The 18,987-nt window shown below is 40.7% G+C and overlaps 1 protein-coding gene across 2 annotated transcripts in view; it reads right to left on the reverse strand.

The window, feature by feature from the left end:
- Nucleotides 1-18,987, reverse strand: part of Brdt (bromodomain testis associated) — a 40,838-nt gene that overhangs the window by 13,229 nt on the left and 8,622 nt on the right. For both annotated transcript variants that reach the window (XM_052199260.1, XM_052199259.1), the window contains exons 5-11: nucleotides 17,417-17,767; nucleotides 10,861-10,989; nucleotides 9,992-10,180; nucleotides 8,836-9,008; nucleotides 8,345-8,625; nucleotides 8,123-8,248; nucleotides 7,868-8,056 (exon numbers count right to left, since the gene is read on the reverse strand). In XM_052199260.1, the coding sequence (XP_052055220.1) occupies nucleotides 7,868-8,056; nucleotides 8,123-8,248; nucleotides 8,345-8,625; nucleotides 8,836-9,008; nucleotides 9,992-10,180; nucleotides 10,861-10,989; nucleotides 17,417-17,767 (1,438 nt within the window). The remainder of the gene's footprint in view (nucleotides 1-7,867; nucleotides 8,057-8,122; nucleotides 8,249-8,344; nucleotides 8,626-8,835; nucleotides 9,009-9,991; nucleotides 10,181-10,860; nucleotides 10,990-17,416; nucleotides 17,768-18,987) is intronic.

Genomic DNA, 18,987 nt, shown 5'->3' on the forward strand with positions numbered 1-18,987 from the left:
ATGCCTTTAATATAAATCTCTTAAAGTCACAGATTTTGCTCTATTTAAATTAGCCTAATTTTGTTTAAACGAGAAAAGTTATTTCTCCAAACTTCTTTGTTCACAATGGAATAAACACCCATTCAGAAATTCCACTTTGGATTACGTTCAGGCAAAAACCAAGTGTGCTCTTTGACTGTAAGGAGCTCCAGGGAGCATTTAAAAAGAAAGTCACAAACAGAGCTCAAGGTGTCAGACATGGCACCAATTACACCAGGAAGGAGCAACAAGTGTAGCTCCATGGGGCTGAGGTAAAATCATGGAGAATCCACCACAAGAGAAACACACGTTACTGCTTTGTCTGCGAGGGCACAGAGGATGTGTTTATTATAAGTGAGATATCTGATATCCTTACTAAACTCAAAGATCCATCTGATAATATCCTTCTACTTGAAACTTTGGCAGTTTAGACTAGATAACGACAAATGGGTTTTTGGTTCTGTCGTTTGAGACAGTGTAGCCCAGGATGGCCTCAAACTCACAAGGAAGCTGAACATGATGTTGACATTACACCTGGTCTGTGTGAACTGGGCTCACCCAGGCTGTGTGCAGCCTTCTCTATCACCTCAGACACCAGAGAATCCATGGGGTTTACAAGGCCCTCCTTTACCCTCAGAAATATCTGCGCAGCTGTCTGCCTGTCCTGGCATGCCAAGATTCCTTTCTGTTTATGTACAACAGACTGGTGCAGTCCTCCCTAGCATAGGCCTCTGCCACGTGGGGAGGCAGAAGGCTGGATCCACCACTCCGAGCCACCTGAACAGTACTTGGTTCAGGCCCAAGGGTACCAAGGCTGGTCAACACCAACTCTTATTCAGACTTAACACATTCTAATTGAATAATTACCTTCTGCCTCCTGAGTGCCATCAGTCTCCACTGGATGTGCTACTGTTCTTTCCTCTCTTAAAATATTTGATGCTGGACACTGTTAAAATTTCTAAATGGCACTCAAAGCTGTGTTTTAATGTAAAGAATTCAAGTATTTAAAATGACACAAACCAGTATCCCTCAGCCAAGACTGATTTTAGTGTTGGGATTAGGTAGAGGGGTGACGGGGAGAGACTGAACACACAGGGTAGAGATCCAGGGCTCCTTCACACTTAAAGGAGAAACTACAGTTTCAGCTTTGAACAAAAAACAAAAACACATTTCATTAATATAATAACATACATATTTATTAATATATCTTATTCAAACATGTACCTAAACTACAAGGTCCTACAACATAAACACCTTAGTGAAATAAAAATATAACACACGTCACATTGGTGTTCTGCTAAGAAAAGCTGGAGGATATTTTCTTAGTTTTATGACATATAAAACTAACACTTAGGCTTATAAAAATTAAAACTTCAAGATCTGGAGATGCTAGCAAAAGGCAAAGAATATTAACTAGAAGTTTCAGAATTACCGAGTTCATGTAGTGTGCTTCTCACTGCATGCCAGCATTTTTAACACTTGATGCTTTGTGGGACAAAGGCAGGCGAGTGATGAGCCTATGGCTCAGCATTTTGCTTCTGACTCTAATCTCGGGTAATCGCTCCCCTGGACCATGGTGAAGTAACTGGTTTTGGGAATTAAAACATATATGCACATTTTTGCTATTAAGCTTAACATCATATTTCAATTAGTAATAAAGATCTACTAGATTTGGGAGACTTGAATTAAGTTGACCACAATTAATACCACATATCTATTAACACTAATTTCTCTGACTATATCCATGCCTACATTAAGAAACTCACATTGAGTAATGAGCATGAAACGTGAATCAAATGTATATGATGTGTGTTGTATTTGAATTTCACATCTCTCAAAAAAACCTAATTAAAAATTTTTGTTATAAAGTTTTTATTCTAAACTTCACAAAAAACTTACTAGAGTTGAAAAAGAGCTGGAATTGGTAGGGAGTCGGTTAAAAGGTAAGAAGCACCTGTTTGCCTATCAAGGCACTGAGGCCAAAGTTCCAAAGACACCAAATATTACTAGCAAGTCAGTTTGGAATAAAATCCCAAGTGGCACCACAATGAAAAGCCAGAGTATAACGTCACACACAGAAGAAATAGTTACCAACATTTCTGATATTAGAGAAGTGAATCATGTCCCATTCTGAAAGTCCATGGAAGTGACTGAACTCGTGGTGTGGCAGCTGTATCTTACTCTTCAAAGACAGCAGCAGGCCTTGTAGTATGGAGGGCCTTGCCCAGATCACATTCTAGTGATTTACAAACACTAACAACCAGTCCTATACTAAGTAATTTGGCTCCTTTAAAGATCCTTTAGCTATTTTCCTTGTGTTTAGTAGTATCTTTAACATTAAGAACAAACCAGTGATAAAAATGTGCCCCTCTTCTACAAAAAGGATTTCAACTTGAGTTATAAAAGGGAAATCCATAAAAGAGCAAACAACTACAGTTATTCTCAAATAAGATATCAGCATAGAAGCCTTAAATATTGGTCATTTCCTGTGCATGAGTATTCGCCAGTATATACATGTGTGTGACATGCGAGCTTGGTGCCTGCAGAGGCCAGAGAGGGCACCAGGTCCAGAGTTACAGATGGTCTTGAGCCACATGTGGCTGCTGAGAACTGAACCCAAGTCCCCTGAAGAGCATCCAATGCTCTCAACTCCAGAACCATGCTTGTGACTGTGTCACCTCCAACCCCTGGTACCCTTAAAGACTATGAGTAATACCTGTCTTCCTGTCCATTCAAATCCAGATTTAGACACAATATTATAAAAAGCTTTTAGGGCATTCTAATGTTACCAAGGTCAAGATATAATCTATTTATCCAGGAAGACCTAGCTTGTACAGAAAAATAAAATTAAAAATGCATGAGAAAGAAATGACTATTGCAAGGTTCAACCTCAATATAGACCTAACCCTATGAACCAGCTTTTATTTTATTGTACTAAGCCTGAATTCTTGACTTTTATCTTCCTAAACCCTTCTAGTCCTTTGAATCAAAAGATGTTAGTTGATGAGAACTTTAATCATATTCTCAGTATTTCTGCAGAAGACCTCAAAGACAGTGAAGTGACAAATCACTTATTCCTACTTTGAAGTCACTGATAAAAGAGAACTAATGTTATTACTGTAGTGTTGCATATGCCTCAAGAATTCTACTTCACACTGTCTGAGCTTAACACTTATGTAGTTTCCAGGATTATTTCCTATACGGTTCCAATCAGAAGCATTGGTATTTCATTCATTTTTATTTAATTTTTGAGACTGGGCCTCACGCAGTTTGGGCTGGTCTAGAACTTGTCCATGGATGGGCACCTGACTTCACAATCCAAGAGTGAGACTCAAAAGAGTAGTCACTAGGCATGAATAAAAGTGCAATGACCAATGAGCTATATGATTATTTAGCTCAATAATTTGAATATATTCCTCTTTATCACGCCACCCAAGCATGATGAGTGTGAGAACTGTCTCAATGGCTCCTCCTTGAACGCTTGAGCAGCCTACATAGGCTATGCTGGAACTAATTTTATTTTGAAGCCTCATCCATATCATGAATCTTACACTTGATATTTTGACAGACATAAAAATAAACTTAAAGGTTTTATATTTGCACCAATGTTTAATAAATGTTCTTGATTTATCTGTACATGACTGTTTGCAGATGTTGATGTTAGTCAAAAAAGATAATTTAAATGATCAAATTACATTGAAACTTGCAATGAAATACTGCTTCTGGTCTGCAGGTTCCATATCTATTTTAGAAAGATTTTGGATTTCATTAGCAACTCTTTATTTTGAATTGGATTAAATATCTTGCTTGAAATGATAAATGACTTTCCTAGATTTTTTAAAATAAGATTTCCTTGGAAATCAGTACTTTACTGTGTAATTAGTACTGCTTAACCACGGAAAAAATGAGCATGTTTTAAAAATGTACAAATTAAGTTTCAAAATAATGGGCAGTAGCTCTTTGGGTGATTCAGAACAAACAGCCCTGAAGCTACGTAAAACATTCATGTGGTTTTCAGTAGTAGCTGTTCTGACTAGCTTTATGTTAGTTTGAAGAAGCTACAGTCACTGGAGACGAGGGAGCCTCTAAGGGGTAAGAGAAAATACCCCTAACTAAGATCAAGCTGTAGTCACACCTATAGGGTGCTTTCCTAATTAGTGGCTGATGGTAAAGGGCCCGATCCATTGTGGGTGGGGCCAACCCTGGGCTGGTGGTTCTGAGTTCTGTATTCAAGCAGGCTCAGGCAAGCCATGGGAACAAGCCAGTAAGCAGCACTCCACTGTGGCCTCTGCATCAGCTCCTGCCTCCAGGGTCCTGACTTTCTTCCTCGATAAACAGGGACTTTAGGTGGTGGGCTTTTGTTCTGTGGGAGCTTGGAAGACAAAGTTGAGACTAATGGATATGGTGCAATTTGATTCTTCCTTCTTGAAGTGAGAAATTATTTTTTGTTTTATAGAAGCTCACAGTTGATTTTAAACTCTTAAAGAGAGTTTAGAGTTTTATGAAGATTTTGTATTTTAAAAGAAAGTTTGGATAAGAGACTTTGGACTTTTCAATATTTGAGTTTTTAAAGACTATGGGGCCTTAAAATTTTGGAATATTTTACATTGTGATGTTTGTATTAATGTGAGATCTTGGGGATGAACAAGAAATGAAAGGTTGTGGTTTAATAGTGATGAATTTGTGTGTCAAGCTGACAAGGGGTCAGTTGTACTGGAAAGTTTTATGTCAACTTGAAACAAGCTCCACTCACTGCAGAGAAGAGAGTTTCATCTGAGAAGATGCCTCCTTAAGTCTGGGCTGCGGGCAGGCCTGTAGGGCATGCTTTTAAATTAGTGAATGATGGGGAAGGGCCCAGCCCATTGTGGGTGGTACCACCCCTGGCCTTTACTGTTTTCTATAATAAAGCAAGCTGACCAAGCTATCCCTGCCTCTTGGTTCCCGCTGTGAGCTCCTGTCCTGACTCCCTCCCATGATGAACAGAGCTGTGGAAGTGTACACCAAATAAACCCTTTTCTCTCCAACTGCTTTGGTCCTGGTGTTTTATCACAGCAATCAAAACCCTAAGCAGGACCTCACCTTTAGAAATTTTGCCACACCTAAATAGAGCACTACCACAGAGAAACCAACCCACAATACAACAAGAACAGAAACTTAACAAGAAGACTATGCCCCTGCCCCAATACCCAACATCCTAAAAGATTAGGACTAAAGAACACAAAAACAAAATTGTCATAATCAAGTAGCTGACATAATCCAGGGAGAAACTGCCGTAGGACTGAGCCAGTGGTACTATTATGCTGTTTGGAAGGGGAAGGAGCTTGGGCCTCACCTTCAACTGAGACTGGACTGGCAGTTAGCAACTGACACATGGGACGAGACATTTCCTCAGTGGGTAACCACCAGCTCTCACCCTCAATGGCACCTACTGGAGCACACACACACATGGACACATTCATGCACATACTCACACACAGGCACATACTCACACACTTGTGCATGCACACACAGAGGTAGAAAGGGCAGTTGGGAAAAGGAAGGGAATGAACAGGAGTGAAGGGGGACACAGGTGAGTAATATCAAAACATGTACATGTATGGAAATGTCATAATAAACCATTGTTAAATAGAATTAACATATGCCAATAAAATGTTAACAAATCCAATATGACAAGTATTAAAAGGTAGATAAATTAAAAAATATGATTAGCTTTTTATTAAGAAAACACGTATGCCACCAAAGCTTTCAGAAAAGTTGCTTCTATTACCTAAACTCTTAGGATCATGATATCCAAGTGAATCCATTCTGAACAAACCACTATCATTTATAAAGTCAGCATCTTACTGATACTTTGTTAGTTTTTGTTTTATTGAAGTAAGGTTTGATCACTAGTCGGTGCTGGCCTCAGCTCCCTGAATGCCACTATGCCCAGCTTTATTCTTATTTGGTATTTTGTTAATATACCCATTTTTTGCATTTTGAGGGGGTACATAACCCATTTTCATCAAACAATGAAAGTTGGCAACATGTTTGTCACCTACTGCTCGAAACTGTTACACACAGTCAAGAACAGAGGTGCTTTCATTATTTTTGCAAGAATATTGCATTGATGGGGACTGACTTACTTTTTCTAATTTATAATCCTGCTTAAAAAATTTATTGTTATTCTCAGGGAAGCAAAAATTTTCTTAGTTTACACACTAGAAATTAGTAAGTCTTATGGCATTTTAAAGTATTTTAGTATTAGTATTGAAGTATTTATTTAGTATTAGTTTAGTATTAAAGTATTAAAAGATCCTATGCTTAATTTACTTATTGAAAGCATAGATGTAATTTTTTCCATTTTAGACTTTGCAATTTACAATACACTTAAACAGTGTTTCCCTCTAGTGACGTATATAGACTGTCTGTACAAAAACTAAAGTTTCAAGAACAAATGACAAGCCAAATGTAGCGACACATGCCTGTGACTCCAGCACTCAGGGAGCCATGAGAGAAAGAACAGGAGTTTGAGTCTATCCAGGGCTACACAGTGAAATTCCATCTCAAACAACAGCAAAAGACAATTTTAGTGCCCATTGTGAAGACAAACTGATCTTAGTGTAAAAAAAAACCACAAACTATCATGTGTGGTCAGGCTACACAGTAAGCAAAGACAGTGAAGAGGAAGGAAGGAAGGAAGGAATTCTAAATACTAAGGTGCTATACCAAAAAACTCTATGCTGTATTTTTTTTTTCTAAGACTCTTACAGCATTTATAGAACATTTTAGGTTAATAGAGTAACAGTTTTATCCCACAAACAAAAGACAAGGTGCTGTAACTTATTAGGCCACAAATGCTTTATTGGATAAAATTACAATTGTTAATTACAATTTAAAATACTAAATGCAACTTAGATTTTTTCCAGTATTGTTTCATGCTTATAAGTCAAATATAAGAAATACTTCATAATAAGAACTCTAAAATGAGTTTTTAAATGTATTAAAATAACAAATTCTAACCAAAGTAAAAATTCTTTTAAATTTTACAAAAACTTCACATACTCAGAAATGTGAAAACCAAATCAGTGACTAGCTCCACAAAAAATAAATGAAACAAAACCAAAGGAAAATAGAATTACTGCAAGCCAGCAGACCCTGACTGTCGACTGGAAAAAACAATTCTTCATGCTGGAGTTTCTGTGAGGTTCTTTTTAGTTAAAAAGAACTGAACCTCACAAGAAACATCACATTAACAATAAAGCAAATTTTAGGGATGAAAGTGCCCGGTGCTCTGCATTTGCTGCTTGGTTAAAATGGAACACAATTGGTGGGGTGGGCAGTGATCGCATGGCAGCTATACAACTAGTAATAGAAAAACAAAGAAAACATGAGTGACCAGGTTTAACACAACTGACAAACTGCACAAGAAAATGTGGTACTTCCATCTTTTTCTATAGATGAAAGGTAATAATTTATAGTTAAGAAACAAATTTAAAAAAAAATACTCTCCACAAATTTTGGGGCGAGTGGCTTCTTAATTCAAAACGACAGTGCAACTCAGAAAGCAATGTCCAACAAATAGGACATACTTTGCATCAGAGTGACCCAACGTATACTGGGAACATAGTAAGGCTTCCCAAATAATGTTTTCATTAAGAAGTGAAAGCAGCTTCTTGTACATTTCCTAGGAGACCTCCCAGCAGGCCCCATGTCACGTCCTTTCCTTCTTGTATGGAAAGAGTAAGGCTCTTGGTGCATTTTACTAAGGATGCTGGCATCCAAAGCACAGGTCCTCCTCTAAACATTCTCCCGACGCTACAGGAACGGCCACTCCCCCCACCGCAGCGGCGCCTACGAGCCAGCTAACCTGGTTCCGAATCGCTGCTGTCAGAGGAGCTCGAGTCGCTGCTGCTGCTCGCGGACCCCGAGCTGCTGCTGCTGCTGCTGCTGCTGCTGCCACTGCTGCTGCTGCTGCTGCTGCTGCTGTCGCTCAGGCGGGACCCGCTGGCCAGCTCCGGGGGCGGCGGCGGCGGCGGGGGCGGGGGCGGCTTCTCCACTGCAAAACAGGGAGCGTTAACAGCGGTCAGGGTTCACGGGTGGGCGCGGAGAAACCGCCACCTACCTTTTGCTGGACGTTTCGTTTGCCGTTTCCTACAATTCAGCTGATTGTTGACGTCCAGCAACCGCCTCTCCAGCTCCAGCTTTTTTTCAGAATGGAGCTCCTCCTTAGACCTGACAACCTTCTTCGCTGTGAGAGGAGGAGCAACCGTGAGTGCGGGGAGGGGCCTGGAGATGGGGCGGGGCCTAGAGGCGGGGCCTAGGGCTGGGGCGGGGCCTGGCCTACCGTGGGGCTTCAGCGACCTCTTCCTCAGACAGGCCAGGACATACTTTTCCAATTCTCTAAGTGTGGATGCTTTCAGGGTCTCAAAGTCGATCTCGATCTCGTCCGGGTTGGAGTTTCTCAGGGAAGGCTCCCTTGACTGTATTATATGAACTATTCGACCAAGCTTGTCTCCAGGCAGTTTGTTTATGTCCAAGCTCAGCTGCCTTTTCTCATCGTAGTTCATAGGTTTCGCATTGTCTTCCTCTTCCAGTTTCAAAAGTGGCTTCTTCTTCTTTGGTTGACTGTAACAAAATTATATATTTGTTTCATATTTTTTAAACATTTTTATTGATGTGGGAATTTCATACAATGCACCCACATCACACTGGCATTCGTTTCATCCTAATCAATTAATTAATCCAGACGGGGCAGGGGGTGGGGGGTGGTAAAACAGGACCTTGTACAGGCTCGGAGCCTGCCTTCCAGGCAGACTCTTCACTGAGCACGCTTACTTGGTCTTGGCCTTCTCCTTCTGCTTCATTTGCTTGGGCTTTTTCTTTGGGTTTTCATCTCTGTTATTGACCTTTTTCCTTTTCGGAGCCCTTTTAGACTTCTCATTCTTTTTCTTCAGCTTCCGTAAGGGAACTTGGGACAGAACTTGCAGCTGCTGATGGACAGCATTAAGCTAGGAAAGGAAAAACAAACAAAAGCCTTTAAACATTCACATCTCTAAAGCACTAAAGACACTAGAAAAACATGGTCCTCCAAAGTAATACCACCCTTTGTGAAACTCATGTTCTATTTCCTTCAGGATTTTGCTTCATTTTGGAATTTTAGTGTTTTGAAGGGCACACAAATGAATAAATAATATACTGCCTAGTATTACATAGTATAGTAATAAAATCAATACAGCCCAACATTTCTCAGTGTTAAAGTTTCTTTCAAAAGATATATACATCTTATATGTAAAATTATATATAATATATGTATAAGACATATATATTATATAAGCATGTGTGTATATGTGGTCACATATGTACAGATGCCTGTGGAGGTTATAGGTGGCTGTGAGTAGCCTAATACACATGCTAGGAACTGAACTCAGGTGCTCTGGAAGAGCAGCCAGTGCCAATAACTGCTGAACCATGCCTCTAGCCCTAGTCTTCAGACATGACCTCAGTAAAAGTTACTATTGTATCACAGAAAGTAGCAAGTGATCTCCTTTTAAAATATCCCACATTATACCATAAATCACTTCAATAAGAACCAACTACTCAGACTACACATGCAGACAGCAGAATTGTAACTAATCCCCAGGCATCATGGTGCACACCAACAATTCCAGCACTTGAGAGGTGGAGGCAGGGGGAGCAGAAGTTCAGGACGAGCCAGGCACATGAGACAGTTTCAAGGAGGAGGAGGAGGAAGGGAAAGAAGAGGAGGTGGTAGTGGCTCTAGACTTGGATAGCATACAGATATTTGAGTAGGAAATATTAAACATGGCAAATATGCCCTGAAAGTAACTAAAGCTATAGACATCAGATGATGTAACTAAAGCTATGGATGACATAAGGTGATGTAAACATAACAGCTGTAAATCTGCAAGCATTTCATCACAGTCTAGCCGCTTGGGGACCATCAACACTTGCGTCATATATGGACGGCCACCTGCTCCTGAAGCTTGGCGAGATGCTGTACTCGTTCATCCTCAGAGTCTTCAGAAGAGCAGTCCCCCGAGGAGGCCTCGCTGCTGCTTTCTCTACTGAGGGCTTTTGCATTGTTTGTTGTAAGGTGACATGCATGCATACTCTCAACAGGTTCATCAGGAATCTTGGCAAAATGCATTTCAAAAACATCCTATAATGGAAAATTAACCTGTTCACATTTTTTGGTTTATTTTGAGACAGAGTTTTACCATGTCCAGACTGGCCTGGAGTGCACCATGTAGCCCAGGCTGCCCTGGAACGTGAAATCCTCCTACCCACCTCCAGAGTGCTAGAATTGTAGGCATGCACCACCTGGTTTGGTTTTCTCCATTTCTGATTTAATGCAACAAGAACACCTTTAAAAATACACATGGACACATCTGGACAGACTTCTTTAAGACACACCAAGGAAGTGCAACATGTTGGTTCTGTCTGTACATTCTGTGCCTCAGCACATGTCTGCTGTCTCTCAGCAGGATTGACCTTTGTTCAAGGGCCGGATAGTTAAGGTCCATGGCATATACAGTTGTATCTTTCAGTGACTCAAGACTGGGCCCTCTCCTGAAGCAGGACGGGGTTCAGTCAGTCCCACCAGGGACCTGTTACCTTCTTCTCATTTTGTTGATTTCTTCTGAAAAGTAGGCAGCTTCCTTTTAAAAAATGTGCTGCTAAAGCTTACAACTAAAAGGATAAATACCCCAAATGTAATAAGTAATTTATACATTTTTTGGCACTATTAAGGACAGACATTATCATTTGTCTCTTGAGTTATGATTCCAGAAATGAATATATTATGCTCAAAAGTAATTTAGTCAGAGAATAAGACCTCACCTGAAGCATCCTAGCCATCGCCACAACTTCATGATCAGGAGGGTTATACTTGTAGCAATTCATAAACATCAATCTGACATCTGCAGCAAATTCATAGGCATCCTTATATTCTTGATTGTCCATTTTCCCCTGAGTTAAGGAAAAATTAGAAGGATTCACAAACAACTAAAGTCAATTCACATGAAACAATTTAGATGTCCTGGGAGAAAATAACAGAGAAAATCTGTCAACGCCTGGATAAGATGGGACCTAGCCATTTGCCTCTGTGCATGCTGGGAGAATAAAAAAAAAATCTTAAAAAGATTTCATTCCAAAGAAAGAAACATTGTTGAAAATTCATAAATGGCCTGAGATGGCGGCTTGGAAATATGGAGAAACAGGTGGGCAACAATAAGGGAAACAGCATAAAGAGCCTGAAGCCAGACATAGGGCTAGCAATATGGTTTTCTACTTGAGGAAGAAGCTGCATCTAAAAGACGAGCGAGGCAGTCCTAGGTGGTTCTACCCACAGTACAAACCCACAGCTCTCACAAGCCTCAAATCCAGTTGTGGCCCTTCCTGAGACAGTGACCTTTTAGGCAGGAGGGGTTGGAAGAGGGAGAGAGATCTTCTGGCTCAGAGGACTATGGCCTAGGTCCCATTTAAGCCTGAATTCAATCTGTCACAGACCCAATGTGAGGGATAAGTTTAGGAAGCATATGGGTGAGACAAACCAAAGGTACAAGTGACAGGAGTCTTGCCTAGCCATGAGGTTAGAAAACACCCTCAGGGCCTGGAGACCTCACCAACCAACTAACTGGAGCCGACCGACACCCCAAGCCTGAGGGTTGATAAGTTGGCCCACCCATTTGTTAGGACATTAATGCATCTGGCCCAAGAGCTCTGCAGATGGACTGGATATACCTGATGCCTGCAGCTGCATCCCCTCACCAAGCAGTGACTAATGTTTATGGACTTTGAAACTGAAGGCAGGGCTGTGTTTGCAGATTCAGCCATTTGGTCTCTTTGCCTTCTCCCATTGTACTTGGAAGAAACTTTTAAGCCAGAACATTGGCTGCCCCAAGGGCCAGAAACTAGGGATCTTTCAGAGAGCAGGAGAACCTTCCCAGTTCTCAGGCAACAGTGTTCAGCTTGGCAGCACAGACCAGATCTACAACTGCTGGACGAAGCTAAAGTGGAGGCAGCTCTGATGCACAAAACACAAGTCCAGCATCAAGTCAGCTGACCCATGCATATCAGTAGCCATCTCCAATTTTGAAGAATTGACAAAGGAGTCAAAATTTTGTCTTCTTGCTCTGCCCCTCCATGACCTGTGCATGTGTGTGTGTGTGTGTGTGTGTGTGTGTGCAATTAATCACTATGGAGGTCAGAAGACCGCCACAGAAGTGAGCTTTCTCCTTCTTCCACATGGGTTCCAGGGACAAAACTCAGGTTGTCAGGCCTGACTGCAAGTATACCTGCTGAGCCGCCCCTCTATACCTATAATTTCTTCAATTTTTAAGAAAAGTTTTCATTTTTTAAAATTTATTTTCATATAATCTATTTTTGTTTCCTTTTATTCTTCCTTTTGACATTTTCCTATTATGCTTCCAATAGGACTGATCTCACCTGATTTATAAATAAAAAATTCCAACTTTGATGTTTTCATTTTCTGATCTCACATTATATAACTTTTTACATTTTCTTGTTATGAGTCTTTTTCATCTTTATTTTCCCACTAATATGTATTTCTCTCCTTCAGAACATTTTTCTACTTTCTTCTCTTCTTTTGCCCTTGCTTCTATTTTCCCTCTTTCTCTACTCCCTGCCACAGTTTCATTCATTAACTGGTTTCACATTTAATCATCATTTTAAACATTGGCACTCTGCCATTTTTTTGTTTTCCGACCATGAATGGTATATTAGTGATCTTTAATCAGTTTTCACTGGACTTCTATTTCTCATGTTTAAAAGTTGTTTTCTCCTGTCGTAGTGGTGCTCAGTTGGTGGAGCTGAGCCCTGAAGAGCAGATTATTCACTAAGAAAAACAAAGTAAACTGGGAGAGATGTGTACTCACAACATGATGACATCACAACATGACACACGACAAACAGATGTGTACTCACAACCATGGAGACCCACACTCTCCCAAGCCATGGGAAAGCAAAGAGATTTCTCCAAAAAGAGTGTAACATTTCTTAGTTACTGAACTCAAAGACATGGAACGGAATAAAACATCGTATGAAGATTTACTAGTAAAAATGATCAGTGACCTAATAGGAGACTTAAAACCAGGGAACAAGTGGACCACAGACCTGGAGAGGATGGCCAACAACCTAGGAAAAGCAAAGAGGATGCAGAGTCCACACCAGCATTTCAAGAGATGGAGAAAGGCCTTGGACAAAGCCCAATGTCCTTTAATGGTAAAAATCTCTGAATTACGAATAAAAAGAATTAAGATGAATAAACAACAAACCTATGACCAGCTTTATGCTACACAGGGAACAAATTAATTTCCACTAAAATCAGGAATGAGACAAGGGAACCCGAGTCTCTTCACTCCTATTCAATCTAGCTAGAATGCCGGGTGGTGGTGGCACATGCCTGTAATCCCAGCACTTGGGAGGCAGAGGCAGGCGGATTTCTGAGTTCGAGGCCAGCCTGGTCTACAGAGTGAGTTCCAGGACAGCCAGGGCTATACAGAGAAACCCTGTCTCAAAAAAACAAAACAAAACAAAACAAAACAAAACAAAAAACAATCTAGCTAGAACTGTAAGAAATAAATAAGAAAGATGGCACAGGGAAGGGAGGGTTTTAGGGCCTACTTAAAAGAGCCTAAAGACTCATTAGAAAACCTTCAGGGCGGACGAACAGACCTGTAAGCAATGCAGCAGGATACAGAAGCAACATACAAAACCAGCAGCTTTTCTAGCAGACCAATAACAAAGAAGGAAATCATGTGTGTTTGTATGTGGGGGAAATCCCACTTCAAAACAACCATAAAAAGCATTCTGAAAAAAGTAATGCAACAGCTCAGTAAATGGAAACAAGAATTGATAAGTTGTATTGTGTGGTATTAAAAAGCTCTATGTAGCAAAAAACCAAAACCAAAACCAAACCAAACAAACAAAAAAACCCCATCAGCAGAATGAAGAGATTGCCTATGGAATGGAAGAAAGTCTTGGTCAACCATATACTAGATCACAAGAAGAGGATTAGTGCTAGAAACTATAAAGTCTTCCACATACACATACAAAACAAAGTCCTCCTATCATTTAAAATAGAGAGACTAGTGAACTAATAGGCAGTTCTTAAAGGAAGATAAAACAGATGACCAATAGTTAAAAGTGTTCAATATCCTTATCTGTCTTAGGAGGTAAAAATAAAAACTACATGGATTTTCTATCCCACTGCAGTCAGAATGGCTAATATCAAGAGAGAGAAACCCAGCATATACTGGGATACGGGAAAACTCTTATACATGGCTGGTGAGAGTGCAAATTGATATAGGCTCTCTGGAAATCAGTATGGAGTGTCCTTTAAAGATGCAAAAGAGAACTGCCACATGCAGTCCAGCATGTAAGTCCACAGAGGACTCTCAGCATATCAAAGACACTTGCACGTTCATGATTACCGCTATCTATGCACGGCAGACACGGTTTAAAACCAGTTGAGATGCTTCTAATCAGCAGATGACTGATGGAAATGTGGCACGTGCACAATGGAATTTTATTCAGCTCTGAGGAGGAAGGAAACTAAGTTCTGTAGGAAAACAGAGAACTGAGATTACGTTAAGTGACATTAGACAGACTGGGAAAGAAAAATATGTTTTCTCTTATATGAGGAATCTAGATTTAAATTTTTGTACATACACACACACACACACACACACACACACACACACACACACATATGCAGTATGTACCTATATGCAAAGGTATGTGTACAGTATGAAAGTAGAAAAACCAGTAGCAAGAGAAGGCAGAAAGGGAACAACAGCAGGTTATAGGATACATTATGAAAGGAAAGAGGGTCCTCCTTATGGGAATAAAGGGGATGAGCAAAGCAGCAGGATTCATGGGGGTGGCAGACAAGAGCGAAGTATAGTAACGTGTACATGTGGAAACATCATGGCCAACACGGTGAGTATGCCTGTAAACCCAGCTCTGGAGAGGTCCAATCAGGAAGATCAGGAATCAAGGTCATCCTCAGTTACACAGTAAGTTTGAGGCCAGCCTGGACCACATGAGACCCTGTCTCAACAAACAAATGAACAAAGGGAAACGAAGGAGAGTCACAGAAACTTCTCTGTGTGCTAACCAGAAAGCAAATAAATGGGAGGGAAGGAGGGTGGAGCATCACTATATACATCTTTACAAAGCAAATATTATATATTGTTCTATATTATCAAATTTTATACTTTAAAAGAAATCAGTAAGCATTCACAAGTAAGGAGAATGAAGGGAGCATTGTGGGCAAAATAGACAGGAAAGTGTTTTCAAACTGTCTTGACATGGAAATTCTATAGTAAGAGAGCAATGAGAAGATTTTAAAAGCCTAAGAGTAACAGGCGTGTGAGTTACAATCCACAGACCAACAAACAGGGAAATTACAGAGGCTCATTTTAAATTAAAGAAATACAAGGTCAGGTGTAATGGTGCATGCCCATAATCCCAGCATCCACCAGGCATGGCTCATGAGCCAGGGGGTCACACAGGTGAATCATGAGCTCGCTGGGCAGAAATGCAGAACTAAGATGATGCAGGATGAGCCATAATTTTGTTTTGTTTTTATATGAGACAGGGCTTCTCTGAAATTTACTGTAGACCAGGATGGCCTTGAACTCATAGAGGTCCACCCTGTGTTTGCCTTCTGAGTGCTACAATTGAAGGTGCACTGCCGTGGCTGGTTAGTTTTCCTTTAAAAGCATATATATATATATGTATATACACTCCTTGCATGTATGTTGGTGTACCATGTGCATGCCTGCTACCCAAAGAGGCCAGACACCGGGATGGGTCTTTTGGAACTTCCCAGGAAAGACAACTGTAAGCTACTGTGTGGGTGCTGAGAACTGAACCCAGGTACCCTGCAAGAGTAGACCATGCTTTTAAGCAATGAGGCATCACTCTGTCTCAAGAGTGTAATTTCTACCAGTAACATCAATGACAATTGAGAATGATTTCAGAGCTAAATTAAAGTCGCCATCTTCCTGTTTCAGGAACCCTCTAACAGCTTAACTGGTGTGTGCACAGCTGATGGAGAAAATGCCACAAATCCCAGGTTAGAGCTGAGCCCCCATGCTTCTCCACAGCAGCTCTTTGAAGGCCTGCCTGCCCTCCTTCCCTCCCATTTACCCGCCTCTGGGTTTCCCTCACATCCTTCCTATGCTTCAAAGACATACTAAGATACTGTTCTGAATTGTTTTCTCTACCTTGTGGTTATTCCACAAGTTACTTTCTCTTCTTGAGATACTCTATAACTACAGACTCTTATTTACCTCTTAACATATGGCCATTTCAGATAATATTCTCTCTCTCTCTCTCTCTCTCTCTCTCTCTCTCTCTCTCTCCCTCTCCCTCTCCCTCTCCCTCTCCCTCTCCCTCTCCCTCTCCCTCTCCCTCTCCCTCTCCCTCTCCTCGTGTGTGTGTGTGTGTGTGTGTGTGTGTGTGTGTGTGTGTTGGGGGCTTTGTGCAGGGTTCTCTCTGTAGACCTGGCTATCCTGGAAGTTACTCTGTAGACCAGGCTGGATGCATACTCAAGAGATCTGCCTGCCTCTGCCTTCCACATGTTGGGATTAAAGGTGTGCACCACCACTGCGTAGCCTGAAAGTACTCTTTAACCTTTGGGTCTGAGTTTGCGTATATCAAGAAATAAAACAGTACTATTTTAAGATAGAACACTTAAAAACTTATGACCTGGATCCTCAGACTGAAAGGTTAAATACCAACACAAGATGGATATAAATCAAATACCAAGCTAGAGAGAGGAAGACAAATTATGTACAAAGGAATGACAAGTTGCTTGACAGCAAACAGATGTTGGAACATCATCCAAGTGTTGAGAGAAAATGACTGTCAATTTGAATTCTATATTCAGTTTAAGAATCATTTAAGATACTTCTATATATAAACTAAGTTTACTATCTATAAATCCATAAGCTATGACCACTGATTTTGAACTTTAACTAACAGAACAAACTTAGAGAGAGACAGCAGAATACAAGAAATGAGGGCAAACACAAAGTTTAGTAACATGTTAACAAACTTTACTATATTGATAAAAATAATGAAACAAAACTGTGCTTTAAAAGAGAGGCAAGGCCGAGGAGTGCAGAGGAGCTGCGGAAGACTGAGGACCCTAGTTCAATCTCCACTAGCCTGGAAGATGGATGTGTTTACAGGAAAACAACAAGATGCATTTAAAACGTCCCAATGGTCTTCTTCAGGTGTTAGTATTCTGGTGATGTAATTTTCTTCACAATTTCCTGGACATTAGATTGATTTCTTTGCAATGATGAAATACTTTTACAATCAAGACAGAAAAGAAAGCTCTTCCTACTCAGGCAGTATTTACCTTGATAGTTCCGAGATCCATGGGATTTTTGACAATGTCATAGTAGTTGTGGAGTCCCAAAGCATCGGCGTCCACAGGATTATAGAAGGGCCATGCGTATGGCAAGTGTTTCTTGGCAAGCATTTCTTTAAGAATCTCGCTGCAGTGCTTTAATTGCTCTGTTACTTTGACTGTTTTTAAAACTCTCTGTTGTTGCTGAGAGTCTGGCAAAACGTTCTTTCCTGTGTTTTCTTTTACTGGCATATTCACTGGCTTTGTCTCTCTGAGTGTTGGAGGAGATTCGCTACTCGCTTTAGCTATGGAAGTGGTGGGAGTTGTGGTGTCTGCTCGCCTCTTCACACCCTTTGTAATCTAAAGAACAGTTCAACAAGAAGCACACTTAAGGAGGCACCGTCCATTAGTAAAACAAAAGACACAATTACCAACACCAAGTTTTATGAGAGGATTTTCACACACATATTTTAAACATTAGTTAATTCCTCTTTTACAGACAGAACAAATAGCTTTGATGCTCCTTTCCCACAGTCCCCCAAAAAATCTTGTACAAATCTTAAAGACAAATGAAAGATGGAAAACTAAAGTCATGTTTATACCAATTAGGTTTCTGAGAATATGGAATTAGCTGGGATATATACTCTTAAAGTGTAAACTATAGATGCCAGGTGTGATGGCATGGCCCATAATCTTACAAAACAAAGAAACTATTGTAATTGTTACATTAAAGGAAAAAACTTCCAAGGTAACCATGGACAACTTATTTTGCTTTGTTTTACTCTGTAGCCCAAGCTGTTCTCAAATGTATTCCAGATGGTCCTTCAAGTAGTGATCCTTCTGCAGTAGCCTTTTGAGGACTATACCTCCAAATTTGGATCAAAGTGGACAGCTTTTGATAGCAACTACCATCTGAGATAGTAAAATGGTCCAAATTTCACTTTAGAAATCTCTAATATTTGGTTAACACCCTAGGTGGTTATCCATGACAGGCAAATAGACGGGCAGACATGGCATGTGGCACCTTGCAACAGGATCACAACCCCTGTACCTTCCACTTCAGGCAATTTTGTGCTCTCTTCTGTCCACCAAGTGACCCACACATATGACTGACATACAGACACACATTCACAAACACACACATGCACAAAAAGTAAAAATATAAAATATATTAAAAATGACTCCATGCTGACAACCAATTCTCCTGTCAATTTTTTAAAAGTATAAACATTTTAGAAGTAAAACAAGTTTAAAGCCACAGTGAAGCTAAGTAGCTCACAATGCTTGCTGTGCATACAGAAAGGCCCGACTTTACGCTCTGTGGGGCCGTGGTGTGTGTAGCTTGGTTGAGCAAGGCCACTCCGGAGACTCAACTCCATAATCCTGCGGCCATCAGTCACATGTGCCATGCCTCAACGCCCTAGGGTTCTGGCTGGACTCCACCTCTGCAGTCACCTGGCCACAGCCAGGCTTTCCCTCCCCCCTCCCGCCCCTCGGTACTGGTTGCCAGGTAACCGAGCTTACTATAAATGGAGGCTTCCCGCCCCTCCTCGCTCTCTTATCCGCTCTCTCATCTCGCT

This window comes from Apodemus sylvaticus, chromosome 11, assembly GCF_947179515.1.
Source record: "Apodemus sylvaticus chromosome 11, mApoSyl1.1, whole genome shotgun sequence".
Classification (NCBI taxonomy): Eukaryota; Metazoa; Chordata; class Mammalia; order Rodentia; family Muridae; genus Apodemus; species Apodemus sylvaticus.